The sequence below is a fragment of the Abramis brama genome, assembly GCF_963993115.1.
Source record: "Abramis brama genome assembly, chromosome: 9".
Lineage (NCBI taxonomy): Eukaryota > Metazoa > Chordata > Actinopteri > Cypriniformes > Leuciscidae > Abramis > Abramis brama.
In genome coordinates, this window is record NC_139971.1 from 24,254,166 (window position 1) to 24,279,587 (window position 25,422).

The window sequence follows — 25,422 nt, forward strand, 5'->3', positions numbered from 1 at the left end:
GATAACAGTGACATATGTATTCATTATTATATGGACAGTGATGAATTTTGCCCCAAAGTTGCATGTTCATTTCATATATTGTATATTATTTTACCCCAAAGTTGCATGTTCATTTCATATATTGTATTCATATACTACAATATAGACACAGATGTAATGACTTTGCTTTAAGTACATTTGGATAACAGCAACATATGTATTCATCATTATATGGACAGTGATGAATTTTGCCCCAAAGTTGCATGTTCATTTCATTACTTTAAATTCTTTCTCTCTGTAAATGCTCAAATAATGATTGACCATTTATACTGAAGCAGGAAGCAAAATACCAGTTTAATGTGCAAACATCACATCTGCTTTATTAACAAAAACTTTTTCATAGGTAATCTATACCACCTATACTGGTCCTTCATAATGCCTGAGACACAAATGCTTGTTGCTTCAAAGTAAGTTGAAGTTGCACATTAGTTAACTATGTAGCACTAGCCTATACGTTAAAAATAGCATACAATACTACTATCTCTGCACTATTATGTATAGTGTATGCAAATTGTTTGTATGCATGGAATATACATGATCTGCTACATTTGCAAAAATACTGTGTACAACCAGAGCATACTGTGCTAACGTATCCAAAATCCCCTACTTGACCTTCCACTTCTAGTATGATGAACCTGAAATAATATCAGCCAGTCATTTCTTTACTCATTATTTGATTCTACTAGCACTTTTTTTTTCAGGATTAAAAATGAATAAAAATAACAAAATAATTATTTTTTATTTTTTATTTAATGATAACTGAATGCCACTTGATGAATCAAATATGCAACATGGAACGGTCATGTATAGGATACTTCTGTTTGAAATGTTTATCACCACAAATTAATGCATAATGTTTCACAAACAATTCAAATGAAACCACAGGATATAGTATACAGTGATTGCAGTGTAGTATGCAGTATGTTAGTATTCCACTCCGAACATAAAACTATTTTATTTAGCTTCGTATTCGTGCACATTGAAGGAAAAGTTTCTTATTTGCCCATCAGATATATACAGTAGATTGAATAGACAAGACAAAATTCATCAAAAATAAAAAATAAAATCACATACATAATACTGGCCAAATGACTGAAACACATTCAAATATACTGTGCTGGTGCATTGCTTTTTTTCTTGATGGTATTTATAAGGTTTTGTAGATTTTGGTCAAGCTGAAGTTTTAAATAAAACTTGTCTATATCTGTGATTAAACTGCCCTGTTCATGAAAACACAATGACAGAACAGCAGCACAGCTCTGTTCCTGAATCAGGCACTATGTTGTTGTTAACACTAGATCCTTCTCTTGTAGGACAAGACGTCACTTAAGGATGTTGAGCTGTACAACGTGTTATTAAACCATCAAACATCTGATAATGACTTTCCGTTAGATAATGTGCAGCAGATGTAGTATGTTAAACAGATGGTGTTATTCTATCCATTCCAAATGCTTCTATTCATCTCTATATCTCATCCATAATTCCACATATCACTGTTTCAAAAGAGATACCTCGCACCTATATATCATGCATACTGTATAGACATAGGCTGCATTTATTTTGATCAAAATACAGTGAAAACATAAAAAAGTTATATATTTTTTTCCTGTAATGTCAAAGCTTTTTTTATATTGATCAATGTTGAAAACAGTTGTGCTGCTTCATATTTTTTTATAAACACACACACACACACACACACACACACACACACACACACACACACACGTACAAGTCATAAAACATAATTATATATTACAAAAATATATAAATAAAATGTAATTAATATGAATAAAGAATGTGTGATTTCCTCTTCTTTCATATTAAAATAAAATAAAAAGTTCATACTTTCACCACTAATGTAACTTCATTAAAAAAAAAAATTAAGTTGCACTCTAAATCCCCTTGGATTAGAAACATTTCTTATTTCTCAGCTCTATTAGTCTTATGTCGGCAATTGTATCTTTTCTTATTTCCTATTGCCATCATAACATGTTAATAAAATGCACCACCTTTTTCACATGTAAGGAGAGATCAGCTGATATTGACTGGATCAGCCAAACTAGTCCTCTCATTCAGCTGCCATTCACAGGGTTCAAACCCCTCAGATACGAGCTCACAGCTCCACTAGTCATCTGCCATGCTTTGGTGAGCTGTTCTCGAACTCAAAGCAAATGCAAATGTCCATAGGGTGATGCACGATAGTTTCAATCTTCATAAATTATTTTTTGTAACACTGAATCGATCAAAAGGGTCACTTCCTTCAGCCATTACATACTACTTTCACAGCAGAGATCCTAAATGCTTTGTACGTTTTGTATATAAATATTAAAAAGCAAGACAGCACATGTAAATATGTGCAATATTTTTTTAACTAATAGATATCACCATACAACAGGTAATTAATCACACTACATACAGATATGACATTTTCCATTACAAGTTTTCTGAAATGTTGTTTAAATATGCAAACAATGCCGTATTTTTTTTAAATGCACTAATTCGTGTACATTTCCAGAACCAAAATCTGAACACTGGATGAAGCCAGATTTAAAATGATTGATTAATTTTAGGTTTTTACAAAGGAGATTTTGGATATCTCTTTTTTATCAGTCCATAAATCAGAACATACTGCCAAAAGTCTGAAAAATAAAATGTCATCATGTTTTTAAGAATACAATATTTTATAATTCAGGCAAATGATATATGAACAAACTAATATAGAAAGTAATATAGAAAGGAATAAAACTAAAGTTTGGAGTGTGTAAAGCTGCTGAAGTGGAGATTTCTGGTTGAGTGCAGGTGAAAAAAACTCAAAGCTTTTAAAGATATCTAAAGTGTAATAAATTAAACACTTAAATGTGTATTTTGGATGTTCTTTTGACTAGTCTGAAAGAAGACAAGTTATGGAAGCAAAATAGCATAAAGTCTCAAAAGTCCAGTGCATGAAAAAACAATGTATTTGACTGTATTTGACACCCAAAAATTAAAATCCTGTCATTAATTACTCACCCTCATGTCGCTCCAAACCTGTAAGAATTGTGTTCATATTCTGAACTCAAATGAAAATCTTTTTAATAAAATCTGAGTGTTTTCTGTCCCTCCATTGACAGCCTATGCAACCACCACTTTCAAGTACTAGAAAGGTAGTAAAGACATCATAAAACTAATTCATGTGACTCTAAACTCTCAGTGCTTTAAACTCAATTTTATGAAGCGACGTGAGTGCTTTTTTTGCGCAAAAAAACATGATTTACCAGTTTATTTACAAAATAATAATCTCCGACACACATTCACGCAACAACGCCTGCTCTCGCATCAACACAACACACATACAACGTGGTGCTGTCATGAACGTGCGTTGGAGATTAATATTTTGTAAATAAAGTGGTAAATTATGTTTTTTTGCACACACAAAGCACTCGCGTCACTTCATAAAATTGAGGTGAAACCACAGGAGTCATATGGATTACTTTAATGATGTGACATCTTTACTACTGTACCTTTCTGGGAATTGAAAGTGGTAGTTGCATAGGCTGTCAATGGAGGGACAGAAAGCTCTCAGATTTCATTAAATTGAACTTCATTTGAGTTTGGAATATGAACAAAAGTCTTACGTATTTGGAACGACATGAGGGTGAGTAATTAATGACATAATTTTAATTTTTGTGTGAACTAAACCTTTAATATACAGTAATATTAGACAAAACCAGGCGTGTTCCAGTCAGATTTTGGCAGTCTTGTCTTTCAGTGAGGTGATTTTGAGCAGCAGGCTTCTGGTGCTGCGCCTGTACTGCGGCTGGGTGAAGTAGAACAGAATGGGGTCCAAAACACTGTTCATGCTGGCAAAAGGTCTGGTGCTTTTGTACACCACAGCCAGCAGGTTCCTCAGTTCGCAGGGGGCCGTGGGAAAAGTCCTCACTAGCAGGTAGAGCGTCTTTGTCACGTGGAACGGCAAAAAGCTGATGGCGAACACCAGCGTTACAATGATGATCATCCTGATGGCTTTATTCTTCTTCTCCGCGGCCGAGACTTCTCTGGCTTCGCCGACCTGCCAGAGAACCCGCGCCATTTTGCAGTACAGCACCACGATCACCAGAAAGGGCACGACGAAGCCCAGGCAGGTCAGGGTGATGCCGTACGGGAAGTATTCTGTTGAACGAAGGGGAACGCTCAGGTCGTAGCACACCGTGCGGTTGCGCTGGATGCCGGTGGCGGCGAACTCAAACGTGGGAGCGCAGAGCAAAACGACGGCCACCCAAACGCCAGCGCAGAACAACCACGCCAGCCTGCGCCCGCCCTGTTTAGGCCACAGCGTCATCGGATGGCAGATGCCCATGTAGCGCTGGAAGCTGATGCAGGTGAGGAAGAAGATGCTTCCGTGAAGGTTGCTGTAGAACTGAAAGCGAACCAGACGGCAGGTGAAGTCGCCGAACGGCCAGTAGTCCTTGCTGGCGTAGTTGTATATGAGAAGAGGAAGGGAACAGACGTACAGAAAGTCCGCCACGGCTAGATTCAGCATGTAGATCTTGGTCCGCGTCAGTGTGCGCCGTGAGCCCCAGATCCGCAGGATGATGATGAAATTGAGCGGCAGTCCAAAGATGAAGACCAGGCTGTAGACGGACGGGAGGAGGTAGCGCTTGAACTCCTCTTTGTAGGTGCAGGAAGGCAAAGTGGAGGTGGAATGGTTAAGAGATTCCATCTTAATTGATATTGCCTCACATTCTGAAAAAACAGAAATGTTCAGGAGTCAGTGTAGTCATACATGGATAATAATTATTAGATACTAGATTTTTACTTTTTATGATGAGTGGTTGACTGTACGGAAGGGTTATTATAGTTAATTGAAACTAAAACTATAAAAAAAATTGTTACTGAAAAATAAATGTCATCTGAAATTAAATAAAATATTAAAACAACTTAAACTTATTTTATTTCAGCTTGTTGCCAAGACAATATTTGAAGAGTTCAGATGCAAAAGCCTCTAAGTGCCATCTGAAATTTTCTTCTAGAATGATAATTTTTATCAAGCTCGTATATTTAAGTTCAATAATTTCACTTAAATGGCAATGCAAATTACCTATTAATTGTCATTTAAGTGAAATTACTTAACTTAAATATACAAGCTTTACAAAAATGATCATTCTAGAAGAAAATTTCAGATGACACTTAGAGGTTTTTGCATCTGAACTCTTCATTTCTCATTTTCATTTGGTTTACCTTGATGTACTAAAATAACTAAAATTGAAATAAATTAATAAAAACTACATAGACATAAAAATAAAAAATGTACAAAAATGACAAACTCACAACAAAATTTCTAAAACGTTAAATAAAGCTAAAATTAAACTGGAAAATATAAAATATAAAATTCAAAATAATTCAAAATATTAATAAACAATATAATCTCAGTGATACTAATACAAGTGATACTCAGTGATACTTCAACAATACATTTTCTGGGTGCTTTCAGAGCATTGCTAGGTGGTTGGTGCTTGCTTTTAGGTATATTTAATTTAATTTAATTTAAAATAACTGTTTTATTACACAGCTCTCTGGAATACTTCATTCTGTTTTGGCCAACAATGCTAGAGTTTTCTTGGTGTTTTTTATTGCGGGTTTTAGTTGTATATGACACCACTTACCGAAACTGGCCGCATATTTATTTATTTAGTGAATATGCATGTGATAACCGGGGGCCTGTTTCAGTAAGGAGGTTCAACCAACTCTGAGTTAAAACTTGAACTCTGAGTTGACTTACCCTGAGATGGGAAACTCTGAGTTTTGGTTTCAGAACAGCTGAAATTAGTTAGTTCAATCAACTCTGAGTTGACTGACTCTGAGTTAAGCACGTGCACCACAACTATAAAAAGCCATTATCAATGGAGCACAGATATTATGAGTCACCATTGCAACAGCGCCAGACAAAAAGAGGTCTTCATATTTCTTCACATTTTAATTACTGTTATACAGTGATGGGTGTAATTAATTACCAAGTAATCTAAATACTGTAGTTTAATTAAAGGGATTACTCTTAATTCTTCTGTAATTTAAAGTTAAATCTGATGTAATTGTATTAGACTATAGAGCAATTCTGTATAGGCTATTTAACATACATTTTTAAAAGTTATATTTTTAATGTAACCTTCTCCCTCTACACACTTTGGTCAATTCAAGAATAATTCATGCAATTGTATATTGTTTATTTGAAAGCATTAAAAGTGCAGTTTCTTGTCTCTCCTTGTATTGTTCAAGTGTTTAAGGTTGACATGGGATTTAGTAATTAGTAATAAGTAGACCAATAATTTCTAAAGATAGTCATTATTACATTAATCTAATTACACTGTTGAAGATGTCATTTGTAGTTAGTAATACAAGTAACTTATCCAACTGTTATAATATCAGAGGTGAAACTGGAAGAACAGTATGTTATTCAACCTAATTTTAATTTTCATGTAGGTGCAATCCTGCAGGCATTAAAAGAACATAGCAGCAGCTGAAATTTAAATATAAAAACATAATTCAGTCAAGTAAGGCTTGAGCATAGTATGGGTGTAGGCTACCTGACTTTACAAACATGTGACATATTAAATAACTAAAGCATCCAGTGTCTAGCAGTGCAGCAGCATTTTTGGCTGAGGGAATTCCTGGACGGACTTCAGAGCCAGTCCCAAAGATCCAAGGGCCTTCATAAAATGTAAGAGGTTTACATATGTGTTATTTTTGATATAGGCTATTTTTGATATTTCCATTTATTTTACTTTGGGTTAGGATTTTTGTTGGTCCCAATAGATTCTGATGGTAATATCTGTCTTTTGGAGCCTCCTGTCCCAACAGAACCCCAGGCAGTTGTAAGTAGCCTACTCAATACACCAGAAATTATGACAAATAGTGTTATAAAGTGTACTCAACCAAATGCTCATCACATGGGGATAAAGAGTTTCTGCTGCCACAGAGAGGCCTACAGAGGTAATGTTAATATTATGTGTCTACACATCAAACAATCTACACATTCACATTTTGTCACATTTTTATGTGGAGTAGCCTATAGAATCTAAGTTTAAATCTAAGTATAAACGGGTATTCTTATCTCTCCCCGCGCCCCCAGAGTGTGGAAGAACAGCAGGAGGACGGTCCATCAACTTCTGTTGCACAGATTAACAGTTCAGTGATTTCCAGTAAATGCCACAGTTTAATTCTGTAGAATTTGTTTAGAACTACATTATGTAACTGTAATCTACTACTGTGTTTTCAGTTGCCAGTTAAGGAGTTATATAGACTTCATCTTATTTAAAAAGAAATAAAAAAATAGCAATATTTTATTTATTAATAAAAGATTAGTTTTATTAATAAAAATGTACTGAAAGAATGAATTAGGTGTTTAAACACCACTTCCACTTTAAAAAGGGGAGGAGACCGAAAGAAACTCTGGGTTTACTGAAGAAAACCTGCTCCCGACCAGGTTAGGTTCACAGAGTAAGTTACCATGGTAACTGACTCGGAGTATAAGTTACCTCTCTTTCTGAAACAGGCTTGACTTACCCTGCTTTCTCAGGTTTAACATACTCCCATTCTGAAACAGAAAACTCAGAGTTTCCCTCATTTCAGGGTTAACATACTCAGAGTTTTCACTTAACCTCCTTTCTGAAACAGGCCCCGGGTGTCATGGTTTTGTTTTTGGGTTTGCTCTTGTCATACTTGTCTGTCATGTGATCCCTTGTAAGTCATGTGATCCTGCCATGTGTTCCCTTGTCTGATGTGTCATGTTGCAGTGATGGAGTACTCGAGTCCTGTACTCGGACTCGAGTCCGACTCGAGTCCCTATTCTCTGGACTCGAGTCCGACTCGAGACTCTATTCTCTGGACTCGTGACTTGACTTGGACTCGCGGACTAATGACTCGTGCTTGGACTCGTACTCGAGGATATATAAAATCGGACTTGAGCATTCATCAAATGAATGACGTTGGATGAAGTTCTGACCAAATAGGTTATAAAATTTTGATTTAAGATGTTACACTTTTGCTGTTTCGGGCTCCAAGACCGGCCGGGATCTCTTTTTTCCCCGCATAGAACGAGCAGAGAGAAAGCCCCGGCCGCGCGCGCACTCACCATCTTCAAACAACACGAGCGCTGTCTTCCTCCCTCTCCCTCGCGCATATTAATCAAAATCAAGACACGATAGTAAAAGGTCGAAAGAATGAAGTTTCACATGGAGCATTCGGAGATTTTTTTTCTCCTCAATTACCGCGGGGTGTGAATTGTTCTAAATTGCCTTATCTTCTCTGAAAAGCGTTCCACACATTCAGCTGACATAAACAACAATTTCAATAAACGAAAAAAAAAAAAAAAAACTATCCAGTGATGAAATGTTTTCTGTGTTGACACAAATCTTGTGCGATGTCTTAAACTGCCGAGATAATCACACACAACGCGTGTCGTAGGCTACACGTCCATTAATGACACGTCCGATTCGCCAACTAATGACTCCTTTGAACCGACTCACTTTAATGGAATGGTTAAAACAACTGTCCATCTGTCCAACAATAAATTCACGAGACGTCTGAATCGGTGTATAACAAATCTGTAACACTTTACAATAATGTTCCATTTATTAAACTCTAGTTAACTACATTAGTTAACATTTACTATTAATAAACTGCACTTCTACAGCATTGTTAAAGTTTATTTCAACATTTAGGCAACTAATAGCCTAGGCCTACATTATTGAAATCAAAAGTTTTATTTGTTAACACAGCGGTGTCATTTTTGTTTAATGTAGACCCTCTTTTACAATTATATCAGCTCTTTAAAGGGTGCCAGAGTGGAGAAATGTAAGATCTTGAAATATAACACAGACTCAACCTTGATGACTCGACTCGGACTCGAACACTGGGGACTCGAAACTCGACTCGGACTCAAACTCAGGTAATGGTGACTCGACTCGGACTCGACTCGTACTCTTCTTTGGTGACTCGGACTTGGACTCGAACACTGGGGACTCGAGACTCGACTCGGACTCGACATTGGTGACTCGACTACAACACTGTCATGTTGTCATTTGTTTGTTTCATTGTTCACAGGTGTCCCTTGTCTAGTCATTAGTCTTGTGTGTATTTAAGCCCTCATGTTTGCCATGTGTCTTTGTCAAATATTGTTTCCTGTAAACCACTGTTGTGAGTCCTTTTCATGTTCATGTTTTTGAGTTTTCATGCCATGCCATGCCATGTTTTTGTTTCATGTTTGGTTTTGCTTGGACTGCACTTTAGGCCGGGAGCCAGGTCCACTCCTCAGGATGTTTTTTGCTACCTTTTTTTCACTATTATTTCCTATTATCTTATACCTTGGGCCATCACAAGTTGATAATGACCACCCCCAACTCGGCCCCGTTTGGTCTCAGGGGCCAAAAAACACCCTTTTTGGGGAAAAGCTTTTGGCGGAATGATGTAATTGTGAATATAAAGGTACTGCAGCTACATAAATGGCCATATAACCCTAAAATTTTGCATGGTGTATCCTGACACATAGGGGAAACTAGCAGAAAAAAGATTCTGGGCATTGCTGCCTTTTTTCTGTCAAATATCACCCTCAACATACCCCAAAAGACTAAAAAATGGCTGTCCGCCTGACAAATTGTCATCAAAAGTGATCATTTTCAAGCATTTTATTATATATATCACTGCCTCACATGTACATGAAAAACTTCCCAAGTTTATAAGCTTCAATTTAAGTCCAAGATGACCTTTCTATCTAGAGGATTATAGCTGGTATAACCAAAGTTCTCCACTGTACCTCAAATCGGAGAAAACAGAAATTTCAAGCATTACCATTCCATATTGGATTAAGCATATTTTTTGCATATGAACAATGTCTTAAACAAGAGTTGAGACTTGACTTATGAGCTATACTATATGAAATGAATTGCATGAAAAGTGAGCAATGTTATGCCCCTAGGTCAGGGCTATTCAATTAGCTTCATTCAAGGGCCGGATTATTAAATCGAAATGTTGAGGAGGGCCGGTGGGTTTAGCTTATTTATTGAAACATTATTTATGACTTATTGAAACATAACAGTATCAATAAATAAGCTAAAGTAAACCTAAAAAAAGTATTGTATTTACTTGGAAATGTGGTACCCAACAGTATGCAGATTTATGAGTATTTAATAAATAACTTATTTACAGCTATGTACAAAAATATGAATTCATAAGATCATAGCTATTGGTAAGAATTATTTTATTTATAATTATTATAGGCTTAAATGAAAATATTCTGACAGTGAGACATGATAGCCACAGGTAAAACCATACGTGGTTACTCACTCACTACCACTGTATAACAAAATGCCTAAACACAGGTAAAAACTATACACAAAATGAATTTATAAAACCGTGCGCATGCACGCACATTCTACGCAGTTTTCCCTTAATAAATCACAATCAATTCTAAATGTAGCGCAGCTTTTGCGGCTTCATGTCACGCCCATAGTTGCCCATAAATAGTCGTGAAACGCCCACAAGTTAATATTCATCGATTGCGAAATCATGGCAAACACAGAGGAAAACCAAGAAACATAACTTCACTCACGCGCAAGTGTGAAGCGCAAGATCAGCCATTGTGCGTCATTACGCATTGTGATGGCATCATGGCATTTTATTACCATCCATTTGATTGCATCTGACAAGCTACAGATGTGTTATGAGGATGAATTGCATAACATGCTAATATTATTGCAAATATACATGAAAATATGTGTTAATTTGCATTTCTGTTGTAATCTTCGTTTGATTTTGTTTGTTTTACACTGCAGATCGATCAAACAGGTGTTCGTGTAGGCTGTTAATTGTAAGACTTGCTTTGTGAAGTCTTCATGTTATTTATGAGAAGCAGTATTGCCATTTCTTTTACACAACGCTCTACAGTTTCACACACTTTCACGTTTCTTCCATCTGCCGACGGTGTCGCCATTTCTCATTTCACCCGTTTTTGTGCGTACGCCTGGGTCAGAGTTTGCGTGAAGGACCGCACATTTTCCCGTCAAGTTTGCTTTTTATTAATACCAATTATTGCGTAGAGAGCGGCGTATGCCTTCTTTTGTGCGTACGCAACGTTTATAAATGAGGCCCCAGAACCGGGAGTAAATGCAACTCCTTTAAGCTTGCGTTCCGTTATCCACTGGGCGGTGCTGCGTAGTTCAAAGTAAACTAAACTGCGAGTTGAACTGAAACTAAACTGAAAACAGCGCTATTTGTTCTATATTTGTTGTTACTGACCGAGAAACAGCTTCAGATGATTCAGTGACAGATAATAATGCAAGCGCATTTAGCCAATTCATGTAAAGGAAATAATTGAACCAAAGATCGAACAAAATATTCGCACCATTCACAAATGACTGGTATCGCTGGTTCAGTCGACAGAAATACGGGACACACATAATAATTGGTGAAATATTCAGACTGAAAACTTTTCTCAGGTTAGTCGGAGCGTTCATGGTATGCACAGTGCGTATAGACGTACAGCTGCACGCGCCACTATGGCCACTCGCATATCTAACCAAATGTAGCCACACCACCAGGAAAAGAGGCGGAGGGAGGTTGGAGTGCCTTTGGGACAGATAGAGATGATTGGCGGGCCGTATGTGGCCCACAGGCTGCCAATTGAATAGCCCTGCCCTAGGTGGACTGGGGTCAGGGTGCAACATAGGGTACATTCACACAAAATCAATTAGCCAAATGTGAGATTTATTAAAGTCCACAAAGTCCTCACAACACAAGGAATAAAGATGACCCTAGTGTGCTGTCTGTTATCAAAAAGCCAACCTTCAATAGAGTAAACGTTAGTAACCTTCTGTACAGGTAAACATTGTTTACAGCCAAATGGTGAAACGTCTTGGTAACATATGGTAACCCTCGTTCCCTGAGGGAGGGAACGGAGACGTACGTCGTGACCGACTGATAGGAATCTCGCTAGAGAGGCCAATCTACTTTGAGTAAAACTGAAATGAGCCAATACACATTGGCATGCAGTCATTTGCATCAACTGTTAAGCCTCGCAGCGCAGGTATATAATGAGCAGCAGGTGCGAGGTGAGCTCCTTTTTTGCTGAGGAGCCAAGCCTGGTAAGCTGGCCGCCCCCGTGGGCAGCAGCACATGTGATGATGGGATGTACGTCTCCGTTCCTTCTCTCAGGGAACGAGGGTTACCATATGTAACCAAGACGTTCCCTTATCGGTCGGTCACTCTCGACGTATGTCTTGACCGACTGATAGGAATCCCTACCAAAGCGCCACAGCTGCTGCACCCCATCCAGCACCCGGTGTAAGCCTGTACCCCTTCTTGCCTGGACGGACGATAGGAAAGGGCTTACACAGAGCGTATCTATCACTGTTGTTCCATGATAACCCATACAGTGAGATTATTGGATAACACTGGGAAAGCGTGCCCATTCTATGGAAGGGGAACGCTGCGGAAGTCACTTTCTTCAAGGGAGTTATGTGGAAAAATACATATGGACTAGCCCGAAGGTTGTACTGCATATGAATATTGGGTAACTTAGCCCAAGGGAAAGACACAGGGTTTCGATTAGAAGCAGCCATGGAAGTATACACATATGGAACCCAGCCTAACACCTGATCTCTGAAGGGAGTGGTAGGAACCTTGGGCACATAGCCAGGCCGGGTCTCAGTACAACATGGTTGTCACCCAGCCCGAACTCTAGGCACGATTCGTCGACCGAAAATGCTTGCAGGCCCCCTGGCAGCAGCATGTACTTTGAGGGTGGATAGAGACAGCCTTCGCTCCAACCCTTGCTGCAAAAAGGAAAGCACGGACCCTATTGAACATCTTCGGGGGTCCTCTCGGCGAGAAGAAAACCACTTGACGAACAGGTTCCACTTCAAGGCACACGTCTGGTGGACGGCGTCCGTGCAGAAGTGATGGTGTTAAGTACCTCTGGGGGTAAGTCACCTAGAACCAGAGATTGAGTTTCCAGAGGTCCGGACGCAGGTGCCATAGGGTGCCCTGTCTCTGAGTCAGAAGATCCTTCCTCAGAGGAATGGGAGGGACTGTCACGAGGAGCATGATTTCTGGGAACCAGGTCCGGGTGGGCCAATAGGGGGCCACCAGAAGGACCTGCTCCTCGTCCTCCCTGACTTTGCACAGTGTCCTACCTTTGAAGGTGTTCAAGCAGTTCAGCACTGACTGAGCGCGTTTGCTCTGTGAGGCGTGCTGTCTGTGCGACCGAATCCAACTCCATACCAAGAAAAGAGATCCTCTGCATGGGGGCGAGTTTGCTCTTCTCCCAATTGGCCGGAAGACGCAACTGGCTGAGGTGCCTGAGCACGAGGTCCCTGTGTTCGCATAACTGATCTCGAGAGTGTGCTAATATGAGTCAGTCGTCGAAATAGTTCAGGATGTGCACGCCCTGTTCTCTCATGGAAACAAGGGTCCCCTCCGTGACTTTTGTGAAGACACGGGGAGACAGGGACAGCCTGAAGGGCAGGACCTTGTACTGATATGCTCGACCCTCGAACGCAAAGTGCAGAAATGGCCTGTGTCGAGGAAGAATCAAGACATGAAAGTGCGCGTCCTTCAGGTCGATCGCTGCAAACCAATCTTGGGGACGGATGCATTCGAAAATGCGTTTCTGCATGAGCATTTTGAACCCACCACATTTCTTGGGTACAATAAAGTAGGGACTGTAGTGCCCTGACCTTATATCGGCTGGAGGGACTGGCTCTATCGCGTCCTAGTAGGACTGCGATCTCTGCTCGCAAGACATGGGCATCGGCTGCTCTCACTGTAGTAGAGTGAATGGCCCGATCCATCTCCGGGTCGCCCGTCCTAGGGCTGCTTGCTCTTGGCTTTACCGCCCTGCTTGGCAGGGGCCTGGACGGGTGGGGGAGGCCTGCCTGCGACTGGCTCCTTGGCTCCGCTTAGGTGGAGGCTGCTGCTGCGGCGCGGGAGCGAGGGCAGACACAGAAGGCCGCCCCGGCGACGAGCAGACTGAGGGGCTGCAGGCAATGGGGTGGAGGCAACAGCTGACCGCCGCGGCAGGATGTGCTTGATGGTCTCAGTCTGCTTTTCAGCCCGTTTCTGCTGGGCAAAGTTCTCGACCACGTTGCCTTTGAGTGCTCTCAAGTGCACCTTACCAGCTGTGAGAACAGCTTTTGTTTGCTCAAGTCAAAACAAAAGCAAAAAGAAAAGAAAGAGAGAGAAAAAAGACCGCTCACGCTGCTGTGCTGTCACCCGGACCAGTGTGGAGAGGTCCGAAGAAGAAGAAGCTCGCTCAGTTTCACAATCTCCTTGAAGGTATGTAAAACACATCGAAGTGCTTGGCTCCAAAAACTGATGAAATCCATACAAATATAGATGAAGATGAGGAAAATGATGATTAAGAGTTTATATTCTACACTAATACAACACACTAACATGACCAGTCGTCAAAGTACAGCATGGATAAGCAGCAAAAAGATCTAAGAACCAAATAAATGTTTTCTATTTTATGTTTGAGCTGTATTTTAGTTTCGCCATTTGGCTGTAAAGAATGTTTACCTGTACAGAAGGTTACTAACGTTTACTCTATTGAAGTTTGTTTTTTTGATAACAGACTACACACTAGAGTCATCTTTATTCCATGTGTTGCGAGGACTTTGTGGACTTATGGAACCCATAAGGAATGGTAATGCTTGAAAGTACAGTTTTCTCCGATTTGAGGTACAGTGGAGAACTTTGGTTATACCAGCTATAATCCTCTAGATAGAAAGGTCATCTTGGACTTAAATTGAAGCTTATAAACTTGGGAAGTTTTTCATGTACATTTAAGGCAGTGAATATATATAATAAAATGCTTGAAAATTATCACTTTTGATGACAATTTGTCAGGCGGACAGCCATTTTTTAGTCTTTTGGGGTATGTTGAGGGTGATATTTGACAGAAAAAAGGCAGCAATGCCCAGAATCTTTTTCGGCTAGTTTCCCCTATGTGTCAGGATACACCATGCAAAATTTTAGGGTTATATGGCCATTTATGTAGCTGCAGTACCTTTATATTCACAATTACATCATTCCGCCAAAAGCTTTTCCCAAAAAGGGTGTTTTTTGGCCCCTGAGACCAAACGGGGCCGAGTTGGGGGTGCTCATTATCAACTTGTGATGGCCCAAGGTATAAGATAATAGGAAATAATAGTGAAAAAAAGGTAGCAAAAACATCCTGAGGAGTGGACCTGGCTCCCGGCCTATTGGGTTCTCATTTACACTTGCCTCCTCATTTGCACTTGCTTCCAGTGGATCCTTTACACTGGGATAATGTACAGTCAGCCAATAATAGTCTTAAAATAACTTAACTGAACATTATCCCTTATATATTATATTATATTATATTATATTATTATTTCATTTATATTATTTCATAAATTACATTTTGTTTTATGGGTCATTAAAAATGGTGGACAAACACTTCATTCCCACAATTTACCCCAAATTGATCAAAATGGAGCCAAACATCAAAATCAATAAATTCATATTTTGATCCCTCCCCGTCATTACCTGTCCACTATCCACTATAGTCTCAGTATGTTTCTCATATATTTCAGTTGGGAGTAATTAAAATAGACACAAATGAAACAACCATTTGATGTTGAATTCATAGTTCATATTGAAATCTCTGACATTTGAATGTTGGCACAGTTTGAGGTATTGCTAATATCTCTTCTGAAATCATAGGAGACATTATTGGAGTCTTTCCCAGGAGAAAAGAAGGTGACTTAAGCAAAGGTATCTCACTGCTGTGTTCCTAGAGAACTGAAAATAAATAGATCCTTAAATGACACTGGTAAATTATTTTCAGTAGCACAATAGAAGAGTTCCAAACACCCACGCCAACGGAGCACTGAAAAGGGGGTATATGAAGTAAAGAAAGGGGGCGATGATGTAGCTCAAAGTATCCCCAGCTAGAATAACAAATGTGGCCCATTCACATATTTGTCGACCCGTATGTTGCTACCACAATTATTAATCTAAAAACTACTGAGCAAATACAAATGGCAGAGTACTGAATAACATTACATAAAACAAAAAGGAAAATTGCCTGGGCTAACACATTCAAAAAATTTACTCCATATCCATGAAATAAACACATTTTAGACCATAATATATAAATAAGTCCTAGTTCCACAATTTCAGCGGTTTTACCATGAATCCAGACATGTACCACCACCAAAAGTAATTAACCGTGTTTACTTTACTATGAAACCTGCTTATTGACCGCTTCACTAACACGTAACACACTTATTGAGACCCGTTTAACAGATGCATAATTTCATGGTGAGTTATAACAGCCTAAACTGCAACCAGTGACAAATAATAACAATACAGTGAAATAATCAACTAACTAGCCCTCTAAACATGAAAAAAAAAAAATCATCATGCCTTTAGCCTATTTAGCTGCATTTTTCGTGGTGCGGGAAGTTTGTGTCAAATGTGACAAAACAGACTGTACTTAACTAAAATTTTGCTATAGTAGCCTAGAAAGTAGCCAAGAAAGCCTATGCACTTATCATATGCGTTTTTTTTTTTTTTTTAAGAGTCTATTTCATCATTAAAATCTATTTTCACATTCATCTTGACTGTATAGCGCCAGCCCTGATTCTCTGTGTGCATGCAAAACACATTTGTATAGTCCAAATATAGTAGGTAAAAAACTAATTAGAGTAAAATTATAGCTCGTTCAAACCCAATTAGAGTAAAAACATTCAATAATGTTGCAGGATTCATGCAGGAAGTAACGGAACTAACTGTTTGTCAGACTCTCAGGAGCCACTGGGCAAGTTCATTAATCGTCCTGCCGAGTTAGAGCACTCAGGCCGTCTACATGGCTATATTTTACTCTATATTCTCTGGTGTTGGATAACACTGCATGTTAAGACACAACTCAGATGGTACAAACAAGACTGGATTTATAGACAACATTTTCCCATATGACTAGCCTAGTTGTAAATTCACATGAGAAGCTTAGAATTATAATCATACTTGATGTCATTAATAAAAATGCATTATGTAGTTAGGAAAATTTAGGGCAGGAAAGCATTACTTGACAAGCAGTGGAGTGGGTTTTTTGTGTAAAGATGTTTAACAGACAGACGTGAGAAAAGATGTTGGGATGTTGAGGACATCATATACGTAAGTGTTTGGGTTTAAAATTCTGGTGCTGTGTGCATAAGCTGCTCAGTAAGGGGCCATTCACACAGAACGTTTTTGCTTTGAAAAACACGAGGTGCGGGAATTGTCAGGATTCAGAGAAGGGATGACCCAGGCGCAGAATGAGCAGGGAGTGATATTTATTAACAAAGACAAAACACAGGCAGGAACAGTCCAAACAATAGGGCAGAATAACAGGCTGGTCAGGGATGAGACAACTCCAGGCTCTATGGCAATGGTGGAAACTTGACAGCAGCTCAAGGAACCAGAGGCTTGGCATAGGTGAGATGTACCAGAAAAAGAAAAGAGTAAAAAAAGAAAGAAAAAGAAAAGAGTAAACACGGTCACTAGTAGGTTGTGACGGCTGTCAATCAAAATGTGGACCGGTGATTCGTTCCATGTGTTCCCTGTCAGAAAACAAATGGATAACTCGGTCAATTAAAATTTTAATTAAAAAAATGAAATCAAAGCACCGCCTGCTGTGGTTGTTTTACTTCACATCCTTTCTAAAAATATGAGTTTTGGGTTTAATATATTCTTAATATATAAGACTGTCAATGATCTAATTTCATGTTGTTTTATATTTAATTTGTTCATTGTTGATTTTGTTGGATTTTAGTTGCACTTTGTCTGAACTGTTTCAAAAATAGTTATCTGCATGATGCCTGCTGCCTTTGGGCTCAGTGTTGAATTTAAATGACATGTAAAATAAAGACATGTTATGTTACATTGTGATGTAATGGTGTTTTCTGGAAGGGACTAAAGAACAAAGTATTTTTATCAGCTGAAAGGCAGAATACAAATGTCTTTATTAAGTTAGATAGACATTATATAACAGTTTCAGGTTACGTTTTAGTGTTGGTAACATGTCCCACATTGTCCCACACAAACTTATAATCAGCCCACATTTGGTTTGTTTGATGGTGGTCACCCTAACTGGAATATCTTCAGTGCCATTGTTTTGTCTCAAGATGCACACCAGTAATGCACGTTTATAAAAGCTACTTAAATGTCCTAATTAAACTAAGGCCTAATCTTGGCTTAATCTAAGCCCTGTCTGTGAAACCAGGCCATGTTGTACCAAAATGTCCATAAAATCAAAAATGAAGCCTACTAAACATAATTATTCACAGAAACAGCTTAAATGAGCCATTATTTAGACCCAATGAGCCACTGGTTGTCCCCATCCTGATGACATTTCATTTATTTCTGATAATCTATTTTACTGTAAACTTATTATCAGGGGCAAAAACCTGTTTTTACTTAGTATGTTAAAATACATGCTAAATGTAGAACTCTTGAACCGTTCATACATCATACACTGTAATGGAAAATGTAGTTTACATTGAGTTACATAAAACAATAAAAATATTAGTATTACTAGTATTACTATTAGTAGAGTCCTGCTGATCATGTGACACGCTTGCTAAAGACAGGAAAAGAAAGTGTTCAAATTCCTCTTTTACTCCTTTCAGTTCCCATTTTGAATGAGTTGATTCATATTCAAATGAGGTGCCCTATCAAAGAATGCAAAGAATTCAACGGTGATAAAATACTCCTCAAAGTCTCCATTCACAAGGTTTTGTGGGCTTTTATGTCCAAATTATAATTTTATTTGTTATTTAAAGAGAACTTGTCCATGCTGAAAAGCCATTCACATAAGCTTCTGAAACTACTGAAATCCATGTCGCAAATGTTTAAAAGTTTAATTAAATTTGATCCTATCAAAGTTCTCTCACCAGATTCTAATCTAAATCAAAACAAAAATGAATAGAGATTAAAATTACAATATTAATCTGAATCCTTGGTAAATAAATGCTATAACAAATGCAAAAAATAGATTAATATCATGATGTTACACTTCAATCGATTACAAATTTGAATTGAAAAGATGCTACAATAATTTAATACTTAAATGAATTATTAAATTAATTATTTTCAATATTTCCTGAGAAAAGTCCCCAAATGAAGGCAGATAAAAGCAATGAAAAGATAACTGACTTTAGAAGACAAAATATTATGTTATTTTCATATCATCAAACAAGTCTACATCACTGGCATACAGCATTCAGTTTTACATACGATTTTATCAATCTGTCTAACGTAGTTTTTAGGGGCCATTCACAATGAACGTGTTCTTATGTTTCATCTGCACTTTAACTGTAGTTTTATGTAGTGGTACACATGCAGAAACTTTCACAAAATCTCGCTGCATTCACTGATTTCCAGTTCATGCACATTCAAGTAAAAGCTTTAATTTCCAGTTATATCAGCAATGCACATTACTGCAGGAAATGGCATCAGTAAATGTGAATTTTCACAAGCTGGTCTAAACTATGATTAGTAAAATAATCACTGCAGTGAACACTTAAAGTTCTTCTATTTCATCACTGAGTCTGACAACCTTATGAAGAAGTGTTGTGCAACAGACATGAGACATTCTGTTTCACAAGAATGTCTCTTTGTCTAAGTCCACATGTGTGGGTGTGTGTGTGCGTGTATGTCTGCCCAGTAGTAATACCTGCAAGGTATTTAGCAGATGCCTTTAATCCAGAGATCCTTTCAATAGTATGAGTGATTGCAAAGATAGTCCATCTTGAGTAACTGTTGCTAAAGTGCCTGATTGACCTCATAATCTTCAGTCGAGCCCTGCACCCCAGGTCACCTCACTGATCCTCATCAGGTCTTATTCATTCATCTCATAGGCAGATGGAATGAAAGCAGCATGCTGGATTTGTCTAGACAGGTTCAGCAACACACATCCGACTATTCAGAAAACCGGCCTCGGGTGGGATTGAGCTAAAACACTGAGTTCTCGAAAAGAGGAATGTTTCAAATACAAGCACATTGGTTTTCTGTCATGTTTTTTTAGGCAACACAATTTTAGTTTAAGTTTTCTCATATTTATGTGATATATTATATTAATATTGTATAAGTTTTGTATCTTTTTGTATCTTATTGTGTTTATTTTACCCATGAACACTCAAAAAAAACTCTGCATTTTTAAATACTGCAGTTTCTTCAATAATGATTCCAATAATAATCAGATCTCCTTATTAGGAAAATGTGGATTGGTTGTGGATCGTGTTGCTTTGCGGTTGCTGATATGCACTAGGTGGTTGCTAGGGTGTTGCTATGCGGTTGGTAGGATGTTGTGAGTGATTGCCAGGGCACCACTATGCGGCTGATATAGTGTTCTAGGTGGTTGCTTGGGTGTCTTTATGCAGTTGCCAGGGTGTTGCCATTGTGTGGCTATGCAATTGCTAGGGTGTTGTGGGTGGTTGCCAGGGCATTGCTATGCTGCTCTCAGAGTATTCTAGGTGGTTGATAGGGTGTTGCTATACGGTTGCCACGGTATAGTGTGGGTAGTTGCCAGGGTGTTGCTATGCAGTTTCCAGAGTGTTCTAAGTGGTTGCTAGGGTGTTGTTATGTGACATCCGGAGGTGTTTTGGGTTATTGCAGGGCGCTGTCACAATGTTCTATGTGGTTGCCAGGGTGTTTCTTACTGAGCTAAAGCTGGGGACACACTTAACAACTAGCTGAAACGTTCTAAGACTTAGGACTTAAAGGTTCTGTTGGACATCTGGGAAAATGCTAACTTAAGTCTGAGAGCAGTAAAAGCGTATGTCCCACCCTCCCTGCAAATCGCATGAATGCGCTCAGCCAAGAACACCGGAGACAACGTTACTGCAATACATCATGTGTCATTCACCGGTGAGAAAACTGTATAGTACAGTGAGTAACACTACAATACCAAACATAAACAAATTCTTAAAAACAGAATTAGATGCAGCAAGTTTTCGGTTTGTTTAGTTAGAAAAACTTGTCAGTGTGTAATAATATTTCTTGCATGATAGGGTTTCCACAATGAGAGTCTGCTTGGCTCTGATGAAGATATATAGATCGTAGATCCTTTGCCAGTGCTTGTTGTCAGTTCAGAAGGAAAGTGAGGTTGTTGCTGCTTGCCTGCCATTCTTGCTCTGTCTGCACAGCGTACGTGAACACGCTGATGACTTTCAACAAGCATAACAAAAAAAGAAAATCACCTCCTTTAAGACTTAACACACATAAAGATTGTTTCCATCGACTGGAGAGCAGATTCTAGTCTTTGACAGTCAAAGAGGAGCACAAACCTAACCCAGTCAGTCCACTACACAACACACGTAACGACTGATAAGTCACGACGGGACATAAATCAAAAGCACCGATACCAAGTCTGAATGACTTCTTTTGTCTGCCAGGCAAAAATTGTAGATTAAAAGATCATAATTTAGCAAATCTCTACCCCAAAGATAATGTGGTTGCATTTTCATTAGCAAAAAAAAAAAAAAGAGGTGTTTACATAAAACATGCCCCAGGGTCATTTGAGTCCTTGCATGAAGCCTTCATGGTCAAAAATAGACAGCAAGTCCAAGAACGCAGCTGGAGTTTGTCATAATTATGGTAGATTATGACATGAATCTAAACTCCATAACGTAACAATGTTGACTGAGACGGTACAGCTTCAAGGTGCAGAACGGAGAGGGAGTGGTAGTTATGGCTGTTGATTTTGGCAAACACAGTAAGCTGACAGTCTGGTGGCTAGATCCATGTACTCTCTGTGAGAGACCCCAATCAGGACTCATTTGTGTTAAGAGCGCTGTATATGAGGTTCTGTTTAACTGTGAGTACATGTATTCTTGTGACACTTGTGTGCAAATACTGTATCTCCAGGGGTGGTAACAGAACGTTTGAGAACCAGAGAGCAGCAACCTGAGACAACAAGTCTCAATTTAGCTGCTACTTCATATCATAAGCTCTTATGCAAATTTCAGACAGATTTCTGACTTATTAAAGAAAGAGAGCAGTGTGGTTTCATTTTCATGTTCAAGGCATTTATTATTTTCCGAACACCCTCGTCCACACCTTTTTTTCTGTGAACCTTGTCACAAAGCTTGTGTTACAAGTAGACTTGCTAAACAAACAAAACAACCGTTGCAATGAAAAATGGAAAAATATCCTGTCAAGTCTTGAAAATGTATTTGACCCATTCATTTTGCAATTCCATGCAATGACAATGACTACAAATCAACTCAAACACTTTGATCCCTGGTTATACAACATAAACAAGTGACATAGTGTCCATGTGTGGCCATTAAAATAGAAGCAGATATAGCCAACTGGTAAGAGGGTTGTTCACCTTGCAAGCATTTATCATACTCAGTCAGGTGCAAAAATAGCACACTAAAGCATGGGTTTGCTTGCAAGCAACATTAAGTGGTGACATTTCCCCACGGCAAAACTGCAACAAACAAATGTCCGTGGAACACTTTTGACAAGGAAAGTCATGTTTCTGAGTGGGACATGGTTCTCTTTTATCTTTCCTAGAGATTGGCTTGTATTTTCTCTCTGTTGAGGATACAAACTGCCCTTGGCACCACTGGCTGTCGTAGCTATAAATTTAAGAAGGTCAAAGTATAGACTATATAAAAAGGAGGCTATTGAAGATTCTGATCTGGATCAACAATCTCTTGCAATGTTTTATTTTCTACACACATACACACAATTCTACCCACACCATGATGTTATTTCCCCTAATGAGACATCAGTGTCTGTCCATGTGCATAAAAGAAACACAGAATCCATTCAATGAAGCATCACTAATCTACTGGAATCCACACTGCAAACAATGGCTTATAGTGGAATCCTGCATCATACTTCCACAGAGCTGTTAATATATACAGATGTTAATATTTATCAGAATGATCATTTTTACAAACAGTGATATGACACTGCATTACTGTACTAACTGGACAAAATAAATAAATGTGACAGATGGTGTGAAGCTGAAACTGTAAACCAATCAATAAGTTATTTACTAAATCAATCGATCAATAAATGGATTTCACAGCCAATAGTTAAAATTTGAATATAAAAGGATTTAACCTAAAATCTATGACAAAAAAAGCTAAATATTTTTATCCAGAACATTTTTTACATGGAATTAGTTTTTCATTTTAACATTATATAAAATCCGACCTATGAATATAAAATCTGAATAGGTAACATGCGCTGGTAATTATAACTAGTTATGGGTAGACCTATTGTAATGGTTTGTTATAGTAATTAAAACCTGTTTCTTTTATGCGCAACTGTTTTATACTTATTTGTTATTTCTATGTTAATTTTGTAACACTAAGACAGACACATGTTTTTATATCTAGCATATAATAAAACCTGGATTAGGAACTAACATTAATTAGTATCTGCATGCATAAATAGCTAAATATCACCATGCATGCCCAGAATAAGAAGCTGATGTGTGTAATTAAAATGCTCATTTCATGCCAATGGATTACAAATATCGTTAAAAACAAAGTGTAAACGAATTTTAATTGCTTCCTAAACTTACCTTTGCATCCACTCTTTAGTTATTTCCGTCTTGATCATCGGTAAATAAAAACTCTGTATGCGAAGCAAAAGTGAATCTCCTCAGAGTCAGACAGTCGAAGAAAAGTGAAAAACTAAAAATTCTGCACTGCACTCTTCTGCTTTTTGGACTTGCGCGTCATCGTTAACGCCCCCGTCTCATTAATATTAATCACGTAACTTTACGTCCAGCCCATTTGGCTTATCTGATTTGCTGAAAGACGTTGAGCGCTACAGAATTCATTCATTCATTCATGGTAATGGACGTCACAAATGCTGTCTATAGAGCTTAACTTTTTTATGTAATTGTGTGTAAAACACCAAATAAAATGTTTTGGAAACTGAAAACAGAATTTGAAAGAATTTCTGAAAATTTGTGTAGCTAAATGTGTGTGTGTGTGTGTGTGTGTGTGTGTGTGTGTGTGTGTGTGTGTGTGGACATAATCAACCATTGATATCAACAAACAAACTATCAGTCAACAAATTATTCTTTTGTAAATGATTTGGCCCTTCAGGCAGGTGGCTTCTGTTTTCTGTTTACACACACACACACACACACACACACACACACACACGCACACACACACACACACACAAGGTTGAACAAGTGAACGGGAGTTAAGACAAGTTAAGGCATAACCACAGGCATTACAATACTTGGGTAAAATCTAATACAATACTCAGAGATGTCCTTAAATCAACACTAGAGTCACTAAATGCCATCAATTACACTGTATTTCTTACTGCATAACAAGTGTATAGGATAAATATACTCCTCTTACCACCTGTATATTTTATACTTCATTTTTTAATCAAAATCAGCAAATTATGAAGCAAATTGAAGCAAATTATGTTGCTCCGAAAGTATGAAAAAATAAAATTGGCAAGTGTAGACAATACTTGGCAAAAGAAGACGGCAAGAGTCTCTAGTGTTTATGAAAATGTCATTCTATAATTTCCAGTGAACTGGAGCAAATATTATTCAGAAGCTGGGTCATGGTGTCACATTTATTTTAAGGAAATGGATCCAGTAATCCTCGGTTTAGCTGGAATAGGTTTTGGATACGTGCAGATTCGAATGAACCTATTAAACAAAATGTTTCATTAGGAATGATATTGTTTTTATATTGTTTTATAAAACTATATGGTAAAAAAGATGTCTTAAAAATACATTTTAAAGTAAAAGTAAAATGGCGTGCTTGTATTTCCTTGATTTTTAGTATCAGACATGACATTCCATGAACAATTTTAAAGAAGCTTGGAGAGAAACACTTTCCTGGGGGCACTTCAAAGTTAATACTGAATCAAAATCAAAATTGAAATGGTTTAATAACAGTATTTGGTTATGGTTATACTTGAAATAGTTACAAAATGTATGAGATGATGAAACATACAGTTAATTGTACCCAAATTGTTACCCGAGAGATAGTTAAATGGATAAAGTGAGCAGAGAGAAGGAGAGATTGAAGGGAGAGCTCAGGTAGAGAGGAAGAACAAAGTCCCCAATAAGAAGAAACAAAGACATGAGGAGGCAAGGAAGGGACCCAGAGGAAAATAAGAGCCAAAGAGTGCCCAAGAAAAAGAGACCAGAGCAACAGTTAAAATCTTCTTTTATTCCTTCCTTGACCATACCCAGATAGAAAAAAAAGAAAGAAATCTCTTTAACATCTCAAATGTTTCTCCTAGACAGAAATGAGATTACTTTAACATTAAATGAAAACATATGCTTCAGTCTCCTGCTTCTCACACTTGTCTCCTTAGACAAAACTCTAAAACTCTCACAAT

The 25,422-nt window shown here is 38.1% G+C and overlaps 1 protein-coding gene across 1 annotated transcript; it reads right to left on the reverse strand.

The window, feature by feature from the left end:
- Window positions 1-854: 854 nt before the first annotated feature.
- On the reverse strand, window positions 855-23,743 carry p2ry6 (pyrimidinergic receptor P2Y6). Its single transcript, XM_084123933.1, has 2 exons — window positions 23,621-23,743; window positions 855-4,761 (listed from the first exon to the last, which is right to left on the reverse strand). Exon 2 carries the CDS (start codon window positions 4,736-4,738, stop codon window positions 3,761-3,763), a length of 978 nt encoding a protein of 325 aa, XP_083980059.1. The 5' UTR covers window positions 4,739-4,761; window positions 23,621-23,743; the 3' UTR covers window positions 855-3,760.
- Window positions 23,744-25,422: the final 1,679 nt, after the last annotated feature.